This window comes from Aquarana catesbeiana, linkage group LG03, assembly GCF_042186555.1.
Source record: "Aquarana catesbeiana isolate 2022-GZ linkage group LG03, ASM4218655v1, whole genome shotgun sequence".
Taxonomy (NCBI): Eukaryota; Metazoa; Chordata; class Amphibia; order Anura; family Ranidae; genus Aquarana; species Aquarana catesbeiana.
In genome coordinates, this window is record NC_133326.1 from 239,524,936 (window position 1) to 239,540,511 (window position 15,576).

Sequence of the window (15,576 nt, forward strand, 5' to 3'; positions counted from 1 at the left end):
ATGTTTCATTACCTTGTCTCTTCTTCAGGATATTTTAATAAATTAGAAATGGGATGTGGAGATCAAGGTGCTCACCCTTCGGAGCCAAATAGGTATCCCACGTAAAGCCAAAAGAACAGTCCCACACTGGATGTGGGAGCATACCAATACACTCAGGTTAGGTATTCATAAAGTCCGCTAATTTCATGGATATTAGTATTTCCCGGGGTGGCCTGTGAGCCTTGATTTATGTTCACACCGCCAGGGGTACATCGTTAATGGGTTAATATAGCTGTTTGGATAGGCAAAAATACCTCAGTGAAGAGTTCTTATCAGCAGGCCTGTTTCAAGTTAGCAGATGGTCCGTTTCAGGGATACTGTCCTGTGTTGTCTCCACAAGGCTGCCGCCATCAAATACTGCAAGGGGGGAGGGAGAGAAATTTCAGACATACACTTTATATAGTGAGAAAATTATTTCAATAGCTCAACTATCAGTCATTTATACATGCACATTTGACGTCCTCTGACTCTGGAGTCAGTCCTTCCAGTGGAATCAGAAAATTGTGTCATTTATAACTCTGAATTGTGTTCTCATGTATAAGTTAAAGAAAATTAAATAAAATGCCTGACTCTTTATTTTATCAGTTGTAAATTGACACCCTCTGCAGATTGCATTTCAGCACAATTTTATACATTGCTGCAATACTGTTTGCATCATAAGTTAACATTATTGGAAAAAAAAAAGTGCTGTGGAATGTTGATGAAAAATTTATCAATGTATTTTAGGGACATTTTATAATGGACAGATGGAAACCAATAGTGCTGCTATGTTGGCATATCTTAGTTTTTGGAACCTTAACATAGTCTGCATATGTTTAAGTATTTTTCCCAAGCAGTAATAGAGCCTTTAATCTAAATCTTAGTGACAGGGTACAGATCAGTGACGCAATATTCTTTAGGGCGGCAGAATTGGAGAACACGACAAGCTGTCACAATGAAACAAAGCTGTTGCAGAACCTATTTTGTGCCAGAATAAGCAATAAGGCAATGATGCCTCCAAATGTATAATAAGCAGTTGTGATTAAGCCTTCTGGCATATAGAAACCTTTACCCATTCTGCAACTTGCTGACCATTTTAAACAGATTTTGAGAAGAATTGTGAATGTATTGCTCTCATATTGTGAGATGGTAAACGGTTATAGAAAACAAGTCCTAAAAATAATACTGAATGTTAAAAAGTTTGCAAACCCAGCGAAGGATAGGTGCACTTGCACCCAAAGTTATTGTGAGATGCCTATAGCCGCATGGAATATAACTTGCTAATTCACCACCTGCCTAGGTAGACAACATATGGTAATATTTGCTGACAACATAGTCATGTTTAGGAAGATTAACAGAATAGATCATTATATTGCTGTTTTGAAAATAAATAATGCCAACCCTCTCTAAACAGTCCACTATCTAATTACTCAGGATTTGCAGTGTAAAAGTATGCGCCAGTCAAATTCTGATCTGATGGCTCTAATAACCATAACAAGTACTGTATGTAACACAGGCAACCTGACTTTATTATGTATTTTACATGTTCCTGGTCAGCATTTCTATCATTACCATTAGATAGTAGATACATTATATTTATTTATATTACCAAAAGTATTAGGATGCCTGCCTTTGCTCACATGTGAACTTTAATGGCATCCCAGTCTTAGTCTGTAGGGTTCAATATTAAGTTGCCCCACTATCACGTACCTGCTGCTGGAGGCCAATGAAGAGAAGGCTTCCCTTGCGGCTAAGTTCCAGACTCCCCTGAAAGTGAGAACAGAAGGAGTCAGGTAGCACAGGTCGCCAGTGATGTTATTTGCAGAGAAACTCAGAAGGATTTCTGATGTATTTAGTAGTTACTGCAGACAGGTGGCACCTATGTGACGTGGCAGGTCTGTTGTAGCACTGAGATAATGGGAAGTCAGTTCAAGCCAGAGTTCGGAGCCAGGAGGATAACAGAGAAGGCAGTGTCAGAGGGGAAGCCAAAGTCAGACACAGGAGACAATAGAAAATATCTGTGGACAAGCCGAGGTCAGGTCAGAAGACAGGCAGGAGAATAGTCAAGGACGAGCCGGGTTTGTAGTAAAGGATTTTCAGGAACAAGGATCACAGGGTCACGGTACAAGCAATCAGCAGCTTTGAACACTAACACATTTCCTTATAAAGACCCATGTGACGTGCTGGTAGAGATGCTGGGTCCTAGAGCCCTTCTTCTACTGTTGGTGCCTTGACGGATGCTGGGTCCTAGAGCCCTTCTCCTACCATTGGTTCCTACAGTGCCCCCCCCCCCGACGGGCAGCCTCCAGATGCCCATTTGGGCAATTTTCCCCTGGGTATTTGACCCGAAACTCACAGAGAAGTCTGGGGGCATGTATATTGGCTTTGGGTTCCCAAGAGCTTTCTTCGGGTGGATACCACTTCCATTTAATCAGATATTGGATCTGCCTACCTTGCTTCCTGAAATCCAGAACTTACTCCACCGCATACTCTGTTTCCTCTCCAACAGTTACCAGTGGAGGAGGTGGTTCCACTCATCCTGGGAATGGGTCAGGAATGGCTGGCTTGAGAAGAGAAACGTGAAAGACCGGGTGGATCCTGTAAGAGTCAGGCAGGGACAGCTCAAATACCAATGGGTTTATCTCACGCTTAATTTGGAAAAGACCAATATATCTTGCCCCAACTTCCTTGATGAGCATGGTAGTTTTAGGTTCACAGTTGACAGCCACACCTTGTCCCTGATTTTAAGGGAAGGATTACCCCTTTGTTTCTTGTCAAAGAATCTCTTGTAATCCGTTTGGGCACTTTGTCTGCAGTTTTGAAGGGTTTGGTAGTTGTTTTGTATGAAGGTAAGCCTGTCTTGCACAGCGGGTACTGTTGATTCAGACATTGTTTGTGGCAGAGTGGAAGGGTTAAATCTGTAACTGGCCCAGAATGGAGATTGGTTAGTTGCTGAATGTAAAGAGTTGTTGTTGGCAAATTCCGCCAGTGGAAGCAGAGATGCCCAGTCGTCTTGAGAGGAAGCAGAAAAACAATGCAAATATTGCTCCAGGGTCTGATTTGTGTGTTCGGTTTGTCTGTTACTTTGAGAATGGTAGGCTGATGAAAGGCAAAGTTCCACTTGCAGTGCATTACAGAGAGTTCTCCAAAACAGTCTCGATCTGAAACAATGTTACTGGGCAAGCCGTGGAGTCTAATGATCTCTTTGATGAAGATGTGGGTAGTTTCTGTAGCGTGAGTACCCACCATGGGCAGGAAGTGAGCCATCTTAGACAGCCGATCTACCACTACCAAAATGGTGGTAAATCCTTCAGAGGGAGGTAGGTCAACAATGAAATCCATAGAGATCATCTCCCAAGGATAGTTAGGGATGGGTAGGGGCCTCAATAACCAGGCTTTAGCTTTGATGCCCTTGCTGCATAGACACACTGTGCAGGAATTGACATAGGCCCTACAGTCCCGGCTAAGGTTAGAAAACCAGAAGGCCCGTTGGATGAGCTTGCAAGTTTTACGAGCTCCAAAGTGTCCGGCTAGCTGGTGGTCATTAAATGTCTTGAGAACCTGAGGCCTTGCGTCCAGAGGTATGAAGACCTTATCTTGGTGCCACAGCAATCCATCCTGCTTTCTTAGTGAGGTTTGTTCAGATTCGGGACATGATGAGGAAGCCTGCCTGATGAATGATTCCAGACTGGGCTGAACTAGCAAAAAAATTTGAGCAGAAATAATGGTGCTTGGGGGAACAGGTTCAGAAGATTCAGGGAACATCCGGGATAGGGCATCCGCCTTCCCGTTCTTGGATCCTGGTCGGTACGTCAAATGGAAACTAAACTTGGAGAAAAAGAAAGGCCCATCTAGCCTGCCAAGGTCTTAGGTGTTTAGCGGATTTCAAGTACTCCAAGTTCTTGTGATCTGTAAAGATCATGATTGGGTGACTAGCACCCTCCAGCAGGTAACTCCACTCCTCAAAGGCTACTTGATAGGAGCTCCCTAGCACCCACGTCATAATTCCTTTCAGCCTGGTTTAGTCTCTTGGAATAAAAGGCTGCTGGGTGAAGCAGAGCCTTTGGACCCTGATGTTGAGAGAGCACTGCTCCAGTTGCTACTTCGGAGGTGTCTACCTCGAGAACGAAAGGGAGTGCTGGGTCTGGATGTTGTAACACGGGGCAGAGGTAAATAGGGCTTTCAGCTGTTCGAAGGCTGCTTGGGATTCTTGATTCCAAAGAGCGTGTATGTGAGCGAGTGAGCTAAGTAATCGGTAAAGATGAGCCGAACACCCCCCCTTTTCGGTTCAGTTCGCACCAGAACTTGCGAACAGCCAAAAAATTTGGATGAACACACGAACACCGTTAAAGTCTATGGGACACGAACTTGAAAAATCAAAAGTGCTCATTTTAATGGATGGATCTACATCGTGGGACATTTTTATTTTTTTATTTTTTAATAAAGGACTTGTCCCAAAGTGTCTCCTGTCTTTTTTACTATTTTTGACACTTTGTGAAATGGTAGGGGTACAATGTACCTGGTACGAATTCATATAGGGGGGAGGCCAGGATCTGGGGTCTCCTTGTTAAAGGGTGTTTCCAGATTCCGATAAGCCCCCCCACCCGCAGAACCTCACAACCACCGGGCAAGGGTTGTGGGGATGAGGCCCTTGTCCCCATCAATATGGGGACAAGGTGCTTTGGGGGGCTACTCCAAAGCACCCTCCCCATGTTGTGAGGGCATGTGGCCTGGTACAGTTCAGGAGGGGGGCGCTCTCTTGTCCCCCCCTCTTTTCCTGCGGCCTGCCAGGTTGTGTGCTCAGATAAGGGTCTGGTATGAATTTTGAGGGCGACCCCTACGCCATTTTTTTTTTATTTGGCGCAGGGTTCCCCTTAATATCCATACCAGGCCTGAAGGGCAGGGGGGGGGGACCCATGCCGCTTTTTTCAATGCTTTTTATCTATATTGCCAAGACCCGACAATTCATTACAGCCGCGACCCATTTTAAATGACTTTTTTTCCTTTAGAAATGTCATTTTGCTGTGGTACTGTTCTAAACACGGGAAAACTGCGCCACTTTACAAGCATACTATAGACACCCCCCAGGCACAATATTTAAAGGAATATTTCATTTTTATTGTTTTACTTTAAGCATTATCAAAATCACTGCTCCCGAAAAAACAGCCTTTTTTTAAACTTTTTTTTGCATTGATACATGTTAGTTGTTCGCTGAACGCCAAACAACCAAAGTTCGGCCCGAACTTATGCGTGGGCTGAACGTTCGCCCATCTCTCGTAATCAGGGCAATGATAGTTGAGAAACCCTTGATAAATTTCCAGTAAAAGTTAGCAAAGCCCATGAATCTTTGGACTCCCTGTTCTGTCCAAAGGTATGGGCCCTACCATAATTGCTGAGCCCTTCTGAGGATCGATAGAAATTCCCTCAGCAGAGATTATGAGTCCCAAGAGCTGAATGGATTGTTTCTCGAACTCGCATTTTTCTGCTTTGGCGTACAAGCCATGAGTTCTTAGGGTATTTAGCACCTTTTTGACATGGTCTCGATGGAGCTCGAGCGAGGCTGAGAAGATCAGTATGTCATCCAGATAGACAATGAGGAAAAGGTCGAGGTCCTCTCGGAAGATGTTGTTCACGAAGTGCTGGAACGTTGCAGGAGCATTAGAAAGCCCCAAAGGGCATCACAAGGTATTCAAAATGATCGAAGCGCGTTTGTAAGGCGGTTTTCCATTCATCCCCTTCCCTTATGCGGACTAGGTTGTAGGCCCCCCTTAAGTCCAACTTTGTGAATACCCAGGCTGCTCGGAACCTCTGAAATAATTCCGGAACAAGGGAAAGTGGTTACCTATTCTTGATAGTGATCTTGTTAAGCTCCCTGTAGTCAACACATGGTCTGAGGGAGTGATCCTTTTTCTCAACGAAGAAGACACCTGCTCTGGCCAGTGAGGAAGAGGGACGGATGAATCCCTTGCCATTAATGTACTGTTGGAGGGCTTCAAGCTCAGTCTCAAACAGTGGAACGATGCACCCAAAAGGTATCTCTGCTCCAGGAAGTAATTTGATCGGACAATCATAGGATCGGGGCAGAGTATTGGCTTTCCTTTTGTCGAATACGTCCAGGAAATCGTGGTAAACTCGTGGGACAGCAAGACTGGTATCCGTTAAGGGCTGATGGAAAAACACACGGGAGAATCATCATGCATGGGGATGCCACAGTGTTGTTCACAGTAGTTAGATGAGAAAGTGATTTCTCCCTTGAAACAGTCAATTTGTGGGTTGTGGGCCCGCAACCAGGATATTCCTAGGATGACTGGGAATATGGGAGACCTGATAACATTGAACCGGAGGAGTTCTTAGTGACCTGTATATGTGGTTGCTAAGATAGGAATGGTCTCCTGGGTAACAGGTCCTGAGCTGGGAGTGGTGCCATCCGCTAAGTGTATATCGAGTCTTTGCTCCTTCAGCTTGAGAGGAATATGCAAGTCTTTCACAAGATTAATGTCTATGAAGCAACCGCAGACCCGCAGGTTTACTCCCTTTCCAGCCACCTGCAATGAGATGGGAAGAACAATGTGGGTGGATTGAGTCCCAGACTATAGATACAAAGGGGATGGTTGATGGGGCTTACTTGGTCGGATAGGACAATTGTGGAGGAAATGGCCCGAGGATCTGCAATACAGACAGAGATTGTTTGCATAGGTTCCACATCAGATGAACTAGAAGGTTGAGGAGCCGGGGTAGAAGTGGTTGGACCTGGGACCCTTAGCAAAACCCATGTGGGCTGGAAGCTCTCTCCCCTAGGCATCTATCCAACTGTATGGAGACTTGGATGAGATTCTCAGGGGAGGTAGGAGACTTGATCTGGGCCAATTTGTCCTTAAGGGTCTCAGCTAAGCCTAAACAGAACTAGTATTTTAAAGCAGCAACATTCCATCTGGTATCAGCTGACCACTTACAGAACTCCACAATGTAGTCTTCCACAGGTCGTGGGCCTTGTACAACGGTATGGAGGGCAGACTCAGCAGTAACAGACCTCTGTGGGTCATCCTAAAGGACAGCCATGGCCTCAAAGAATGTAGAAACAAAGTTCAGTGCTGTATTCTTTTGCTCCAATAGGTTATGGGCCCAGGACTGTGGCTCATCAGACAGTAGAGAAATAATGAATCCTACTTTGACCGTCTCAAGTATGAAAGTCCTTGGTTGCAAAGCAAAATAAAGTTCACATGCGTTCCTGAAGGTCCTGAACGTTTGTTGATCCCCTGAAAAGCACTCAGGAGTGGGAACTCTGGGTTCTGGTGAAGGAAGTAACATGGCAGCTGGAGCAGCAGGCAGAGAATTTGAAGGAGCAGCTAAAGGGTTGGGGCTCATAGCTGGTTTAGGTTCTGTGGAAGTCACTGTAGTAGTAAGGGTGTGCATTCGTCCTTCAAGCTGGAAGTATCCTTTTTGCAAATCCTTGATGGCTTGTGTAAGTGTGGTTGCCTGCGGACAGAGAGCCTCCATCGCCGCAGCACCTCTCTTGGCCTCAGACATATTGGCTGATTGATACTATCATGTACCTAGTGCTGGAGGCCAATGGAGAGAGGGCTTCCCTTGCGGCTAAGTTCCAGACTCCCCTGAAAGTGAGAAGAGGAGGAGCCAGGCTCAAAGTAGCACAGGTCACCAGTGATGTTCTTTGCAGAGGAACTCGGAAGGGTTTTTGATGTGCTCAGTAGTTGTTGCAAACAGGTGGCGCCTGTGATACATGGCAGGTCTGTAGTAGCAGTGAGATAATGGGAAGTCAGTTCAAGCCATATTTCAGAACCAGGAAGATAACAGAGCAGGCAGTGTCAGAGGGGAAGCCAAAGTCAGACACAGGAGATAGTAGAGAATATCTGTGGACAAGCCAAGGTCAGGTCAGGAGACAGGCAGGAGAATAGTCAAGAACAAGCCTGGTTGGTAGCAAAGGATTTTCAGGAACAAGGATCACAGGCTCACGGTACAAGCTGAAGATCAATCAGCAGCTTTAAACACTAGGGTATTTAGGGAGCATTTTTAACGCTTGTAAAATGCCCCATTCTAAAGCTCATTGATGGCCATACTAATGACATACAAACGCTATAGAAGCGTTTGTTGAGCATCAGAAATTTAGTCAAGTGTGAAGCTTCAGCTCTTCTGGGAGGGCTGCCCACAAGGTTTAGGAGTGTGTCTATGGGAATGTTAGACCATTCTTCCAGAAGCGCATTTGTGAGGTCAGGCACTGATGTGGACGAGAAGGCCTGGCTTGCATTCTTCGCTCTAATTCATCTCAAAGGTGTTCTATCAGGTTGAAGTCAGGTTGAAGTTACGGCATCAGCATAACAAGACATTTTGGACAATTCCATGCTCAATGCTCCCAACTTTGTGGGAACAATTTGGGGATGGCCCCTCCCTGTTCCAACATGACAGCACACCAGAGAGTCGCTCCTCTTCCTGCCCATTCACAGAAGCCTTTGTATTATGTGAACACATTCACAAAATTCAAGGGCTACAGGGTAGAGGCGTAGGTAGCGCTACCTCTCACAGCCCTGAAAGTTTGAGTGTCTCGAGTGTAATTTCCAGAAGTACAATAAACCTGTCAAATATAAATATGAAAAATAAGCCTAGGAAATACCATGCAGCTCCTTGTACTTAAAGTGGAACTGCAGTCTGCTCACATAATTTGTAATAAAAACATTTTTGTCATTCTGAAGCTTCCCTCCAACCACTTTGCATATTATTTCATATATACTGTGATTCTGTACTTGCCAAATATGCTGCAGAAATCTCCCTCTACTAAGTCTGGCTGCAGCCATTTTAACTGTGGGCAGCTGAAGCTGCTGCCTGTTCACTTCCTGGATTTACACACACACATACACATACACACACACACACACAGAAGCACATCTCTAGCTCTGCAGCTCTTATTGGCTCTCTTATGACACCTCCCCCTCCCTTCATGGCCAACTCTCACAAGAGTGAGAGAGAGAGTTGTGCATGATGTCATAAGCCTAGTCTAATGACTAGACAAGAAACAGGAAGTGGGCTGTATAAGGTATTTACTGGCAGACAAAAAAGTTTTACTATCCAAAGCTAAAACAACAAGGGCAGAGGATTTAATAGATGGAAAGTTGAAAAAATTACTGAAGGTCCACTTTAACTTAGTGGGGTTGATTTACTAAACCTGGAGAGTGCAAAATCTGGTGCAGCTGTACAAGGTAGCCAATCAGCTTCTAACTTCAACTTGCTCAATTAAGCTTTGACAATAAAACCCTTTAAGCTGATTTCTATTTCTATTTCTGGTTTCTATGCAAAGCTGCACCACATTTCACACTCCTCAATTTTAATAAATCAACCCCAGTGTGTCTTTACCTTTTACAAAGTCGCTGAATTCTTGTAGTTCAGACTTAAAGTTTGAAATCTTTCTGAAAATGCAATTATTTTGCTTATATATGACCTAAAAAGTAATCTGTTTTTTATGTACAGTAAGTCTTAAAGCTAGATAATGAGGAGCCAAATAATCAAGAGTCAAACATAACATATTGTATTTGTTGAAGAAAGTGATCCAAAGTTAGTGTCTATAATTGTGCATGGCCTCCTTTGGGTATCAATAACTGGGCGTTCACATCTGGCATTTTGAAATGTTGGGCAGAATTGCTGCGATTCTGCCCGAGATCTCGAATTGCACGGTAATAGAATAGTATCAAAACACACCGCGTGTTTGCGTGGCATTCGTTTTTAATGGCAGCTAGGTTTTGGCTCAATTGTTGCGCCATAAATTGCTCTGCAATCGCAGCTAACTGCGTCATGTGAAGCTTGTCGCTCAAAAAGGAGCAAGAGCTTCTTTTGGGTGACAAGTTTTGCACAATGCGGTTTGCAGCAACACTGCTGCAAACTTCTTTAAAGTGTCACTGGAGCCAGTGCAAGATTACTAAATTTGTGAAGGTCACAGTTGTGTCCCTCTCTCTACACCCCCATGACTCTGTGACATGGGGGAAGTGGGCTTACCCAGTACACAGCATTACTGTAAGGGCTCATTCATATGTTTTGTGTTTTCATATTCTTTCTGTGTGTTTTTGTTTATTTACTGCAAATCTTTTTTTTTTTTTTTTTAATAGGCAGCACACAAAAATAGTGTTTCTTTAAGGAAGGCTATATAGAGTTGCCCAGGAAATGTGGGCTTTTTTTGTACATCCTGCTAAGTAACCTGACATTTCTATGAATATCTTCATTTACTCGTTTGCTGTTAGCCACGTTAATCATTAACTTGTGCTGTATTTTGTGTGAAGTAAGTATATTTTCTAAATGCATTTGCATGATTGTGTGTGTATGGACATGAATATATTTTGTGTGTAGTTTTACATATATGTATGCCAGATCTGTAGCCTGATAAATAGGTGAGTGCATGTGAATAAGAGTATATATACTGTATATATATCTCACACATACTAATTGTATGTGTAAATAATGTATCTGAATTTAATGCAATGAATCATTTTTGATTGTAGCAGACAGCATGGATGCTGCAAATAAGAATTTTCCGACAACCTCATCCACAGAAGATTATGTGTATCCTGATATGGTAACATACACTATCAAAGATCTGACTTTAGTCGAAGAAATTTTCAAGCCTGTCCTGTACAGCATCGTTTTTACCTGTGGACTTGTTGGGAATGCCCTGGTTTTGGGGATACTGATATGGTTTAAGAAGCTTGCTTCAGTGACTGACATATATCTGCTTAACATGGCAATTTCTGACTTACTCTTTGTGTTCGCCCTCCCATTTGTTATATACTCCATTAAATACCAGTGGGAATTCGGAGATGCAATGTGCAAAATACTGGCTGCAATATATTACATTGGTTTTTTCAGCAGTATTTTCTTTGTAACAGTCTTAAGTGTAGACAGGTATCTAGCAATTGTCCATGTGGTCTTTTCACTCAAGTTTAGGACTGTACGTTTGGGCATCATTGTCACTTTGTCTGTTTGGGCATGTTCTTTTCTCTTTTCTTTACCTCACTTTATTTTTCACAAACAGGATATAAAAGATGGATTTAAATATTGCACGGTTTCTTTTCCAAAAGAGCACGAAGTGACAATAACACTACTGTCATATTTGCAAATGAATGTCTTTGGCCTAATAATCCCACTTGCCGTTTTATTTTTCTGTTACTCTAGTATTATTAAAAATTTACAAAACAGTAAGAGTAGGCAGAAGAAATATGCGGTTAGGTTGATATTTATTATTGTCGCTGTGTTTTTTCTCTTTTGGACTCCATATAATATTGTGGTATTTTTAAAGTTTTTAAAAGTACTTGGCGTATTTAACTTCACTGTTGAAGATTTGGATAATTTTTCGAAACAATTGAGTACTGCAATGGATATCACTCAGACAATATCATTTGTCCATTGCTGTTTAAATCCTATCATTTATACTTTTGCAGGGGAAAACTTTCAGAAGCATTTATATAGAATGTTTCGCAAGCTCCTAAAATGCATGAAAGTTAATAAAGTACGTGGATCATTTGAAAACTCGGTTCTAGACCGTTTTTCCAGTACCAGGGAATCTCGATCTTCATCTTTTACAGAAGCCGTTGTGTGACATGACCTGCACTGTGGCAGTGCCAAAAAGAGAAGAACATGGCCCCACATTCCCTGACACCTAATTTTACTTTTAAACTGGGCTGAGGGTATAACACTTCCCAAATTATGGATTGTTGTGCTTTTAACAGTTGAGGACAAACTCTACAGCACTTGCAGATTATTGTTAAGCACACAATGTTAACATTTGAAATGCTTCCTCCCAAAGACGATAAACATGGTAACTAGGGGACAGCACCTGCCTGCAAACTTGATGATCTCTCAGTAGGGCTGGATTCACACCACATGCATTATGTTCAGTATGCATTAAATGTACTTCAGTAGACCTGCTATTTTTATTGTGTTGCTTTGATATACATTTTTTCCTAAAGCAAAAGCCAAAGTACTTTGTTTCCCTTAATGTGCACTGCACCTTGTAGTGTGTTAGGCTGTGTTTAAATGCAGAGTGTACTATTACCACCAAGTGCACATCTACACAGCATGTAGTGTGAACATGGCCTATTGGTAACAATGGATAATCATGTATGTAAAAACTGTGCTCTATACTTTTTTGCTTGGGCTAAGCATTTTGCTGTGATGGCCTTTATGACCACATGCCTAGCCGCACAAATCTATACTTCTCAAATAGTGTAAATATGTTTCTATTGTGTAGATCAGGGATATGCAATTAGCGGACCTCCAGCTGTTGCAGAACTACAAGTCCCATGAGGCATAGCAAGTCTCTGACAGCCACAAGCATGACACCCAGGGGCAGAGGCATGATGAGACTTGTAGTTTTGCAACAGCTGGAGGTCCGCTAATGGCATATCCCTGGTGTAGATGATGTGATGCAATTAAAAATTATACAGAGTAGTTTGCTGTTTCATGAAATTATTACATTGTACACACCATATTTGCAAAGTGCTAACGCAGCCTTGTAAACCTGTCAAAGTTCTCCAATTGCTGACCTTAATGTGAGAACATTGGATATGAGGGATATGTTTGGATTCAAAGAATCATTACAATTATTCCTATTTAACAAATCCAAAAAGTATCCAATCTAGATCAGAAACAAAAATAGCAAACAGCCACTTAATCAATCGTGACACCAGCTGTTAGTAAAATTCAAAAAAATACATAAGAGCAGCGCAAAAGATCATAAAAGTGCAATGTGCGAGAAAAATGCAATGTGCAAAAAATCAAATATTAGATCATTATTATAATCGTACATTAATGAATAACCCCAAATAAAGTGCAAATTATGCCAACAATAGTAAGTGAAGACATTACATAGTAATGATAAACATCACAATTGTGCAAAACATATGTAGCAATGAAAACGATAGTCCTATTTAATTTGGAACCAAGAAAAGTGTCCATAAAGTGAAAATTTTTTTCCCGTAAAGTGCAAAAGTTGTAAGTAAAGTTGATAGACGAGCTCTGCCACCATACACTAACAATTAACGTACGCCTCTTACCGAATAGCGTGGACCATAAATTATAATGGTCAAAGAAGCGTGTGATAACCCGGCATCAAGGTAAATGGTGGCCACTCGATAACTGCTCCATTCAGGTCAATTGTACAGAAAAAAGCCAAGCATAGTGAAGCCTGTTTACATTCCAACCTCTTTATTCAAAATGTATAAGCAGTACCTTCAGCATTCTTGTATAAAAGCAGAAGTAATATATCCCAACAGACTGTCAGCTCGTGTGGAAGAAAAGCTGCGAGTATCGACTTAACGTATGTGATGCCGTCCATGCAGGTTATTCATTTATGTGGCATTATAATAATGATCTAATATTTGATTGTTTGCACATTGCATTTTTCTCGCACTTTGCACTTTTATGATCTTTAGCCCTGATTTTATGTGTTTTTTTTAATGATTCCTATTTGTTGAATATTTATTTTACAGGAAACAGTTTTCAAAGATTAAAGCTGACCATACATTATACAATTTAATTCTTCAATTTCCTCTAGATTTACCTTCAACTATGTAGTACAAGGGCCGGCCTGATTGCATACAAATTGGAAGTGTTTGGGTTTGACGTCATATTATATGGTTTGGTAAATCTGGTAAAGGAAAATTGTACAAATTGTATGATGTTAAGCCTCATGCACATGGGAGCCTGGAACCACACAATGTAAAATTTGAGTGTATTACCCCGGCTGGTAGTCACAGGTTTTATCTTATAGCTGCACACAGAAGTCAATAGCTTTTCACACCTGTACACTGGTACCTGGGTAAAGCTGTGCATGCCTGCGGACAGATGCTCTCAGACCTAAACTATTTGATTTCGGGGTCATATATTCAAACGTATTAGCTCAGTTATTTAGGTACTGGCGTAAGGCCATTCATTTCTATAGGTGGCTGTGTACAGCACCTGTGGCTCCTGGGTGGGGAAGTAAACCCGAAGTTTATTTGGTACAGTCCCAGTCGCCCGCACGTATGAGGTCTAATTCTTTTAAGATAATTACTTTTGTTTGATCTTCTTTTGCTTAGTAGCACAGCAAAAATATAGTGTTTCACTTTCCCTTTTATATTTGTGCAGCTACAATTCAGTGTGGTCATGGCAATATTCAGTTTGGGCTGCACAAAGTCTGAACCACAATTAACTATCTAGATGGCATCACTTAGTTGTAGATGGGGGATTGTGGATTGTACTTTTTAATGTACCTTTCTTTCTAATGCTTGGAAAAACATAAGTACTCTTGTGGTTTTACCTAAAATAAATATTTGTGTAATTTAGAAAATGCTGTTGCGGTTCTTTATTTTGTCCAGGTTGTTAGGCTTTACTCATACTGGTGCATTTAGGAGCATTGTGGGTTCAGTGCAATTTAAAAAAAAAAAGGCATGCTTGCTGTATTTTTGATGCAGTTTTCAACCAAACATGCATTAAACACATGTAAAACATACCTACAGTGCACAGCATCTGAAATGCACCACAACACATAGATATGAATAAAGCCTTATTTGCAGTTTGCATGACTGTTATTTTTAAGCTCCTTATTGTACAGGTACATATACTTTGGTCAGATAACTTTTAAACAATATAGCCACTATATGTGGAATTGGTAAATGTTGAACATTATGCATGAAATGGTAGAGCTCAGGTTAGTATGAACCTAGTTAAAAAAAAAAAAGTGGCGCATAGATTAGTTTTTTTTTAATTCTCCCATTTTCTGTGAAACCTTAAAGCGGTTGTAAACCATGGATTTTCCCAAAAAAAAAAACAAAGCCTGCAAGGCAATGGTATAATGTGCTAGTATGCATCGCATCGCATACTAGCACGTTATGAAAAGCTCACCTTGGAATGAAGCCCTCCAGCTCTGTAAAGTGGCCACTGAGAGGGCTAACATGTTCCCCCATCTTTCTTCTGGGTTCGCGAGCTTCGGCGCTGTAATTGGCTGGAGCAGCAATGACATAATTCCCGCGCATGCGCACGGGAGCCCTCAGTTCCGGCACAAAGCTCTGAAGTTCCAGCAAGGTATGCCGGACCTTTAGCGCATGCGCCAGTGATGTCAGTGGCTGCATTCAGGGTGAATATTTCCAAAATGATGCATGTTTAGGAGATATTCATTTTACCTACAGGTAAGCCTTATTATAGGCTTACCTGTAGGTAAAAATGATCAAGCAGGGTTTACAACTGCTTTAAAGTGGTTGTAAAGTCAGAAGGCTTTTTATCTTAATGCATTGTATGCATTAAGATAAAAAATCTTCTGTGTGCAGCAGCCCCCCCTCAGCCCCCCTAATATTTACCTGAGGTCCATCTAGATCTAGCGATGTTGCACGAGAGACTTGACTGTCCAGGACTCCCCTCCTCATTGACTGAGACAGCAGCAAGCGATGACATTGGCTTGTGCTGCTGTCAATCAAAGTCAGTGAGCCAATGAGGAGAGAAAGGGGGTGGGGCCGGGCCGGGCTGTGGCTCTGTGTCTGAATGGACACAAGGAGCTGTGGCTTGGCTCGGGTGCCCCCATAGCAAGCT

The 15,576-nt window shown here is 42.2% G+C and overlaps 2 protein-coding genes across 5 annotated transcripts in view; both read left to right on the top strand.

The window, feature by feature from the left end:
- The window catches only part of IMMP2L (inner mitochondrial membrane peptidase subunit 2), a 1,808,057-nt gene that overhangs the window by 181,951 nt on the left and 1,610,530 nt on the right, over nucleotides 1-15,576 (top strand). The gene's annotated exons all lie outside the window — the stretch shown is intronic.
- Nucleotides 9,916-15,090, top strand: LOC141131990 (C-C chemokine receptor type 4-like). The gene is made up of 2 exons (XM_073619896.1): nucleotides 9,916-10,297; nucleotides 10,518-15,090. Exon 2 carries the CDS (start codon nucleotides 10,526-10,528, stop codon nucleotides 11,609-11,611), a length of 1,086 nt encoding a protein of 361 aa, XP_073475997.1. The 5' UTR covers nucleotides 9,916-10,297; nucleotides 10,518-10,525; the 3' UTR covers nucleotides 11,612-15,090.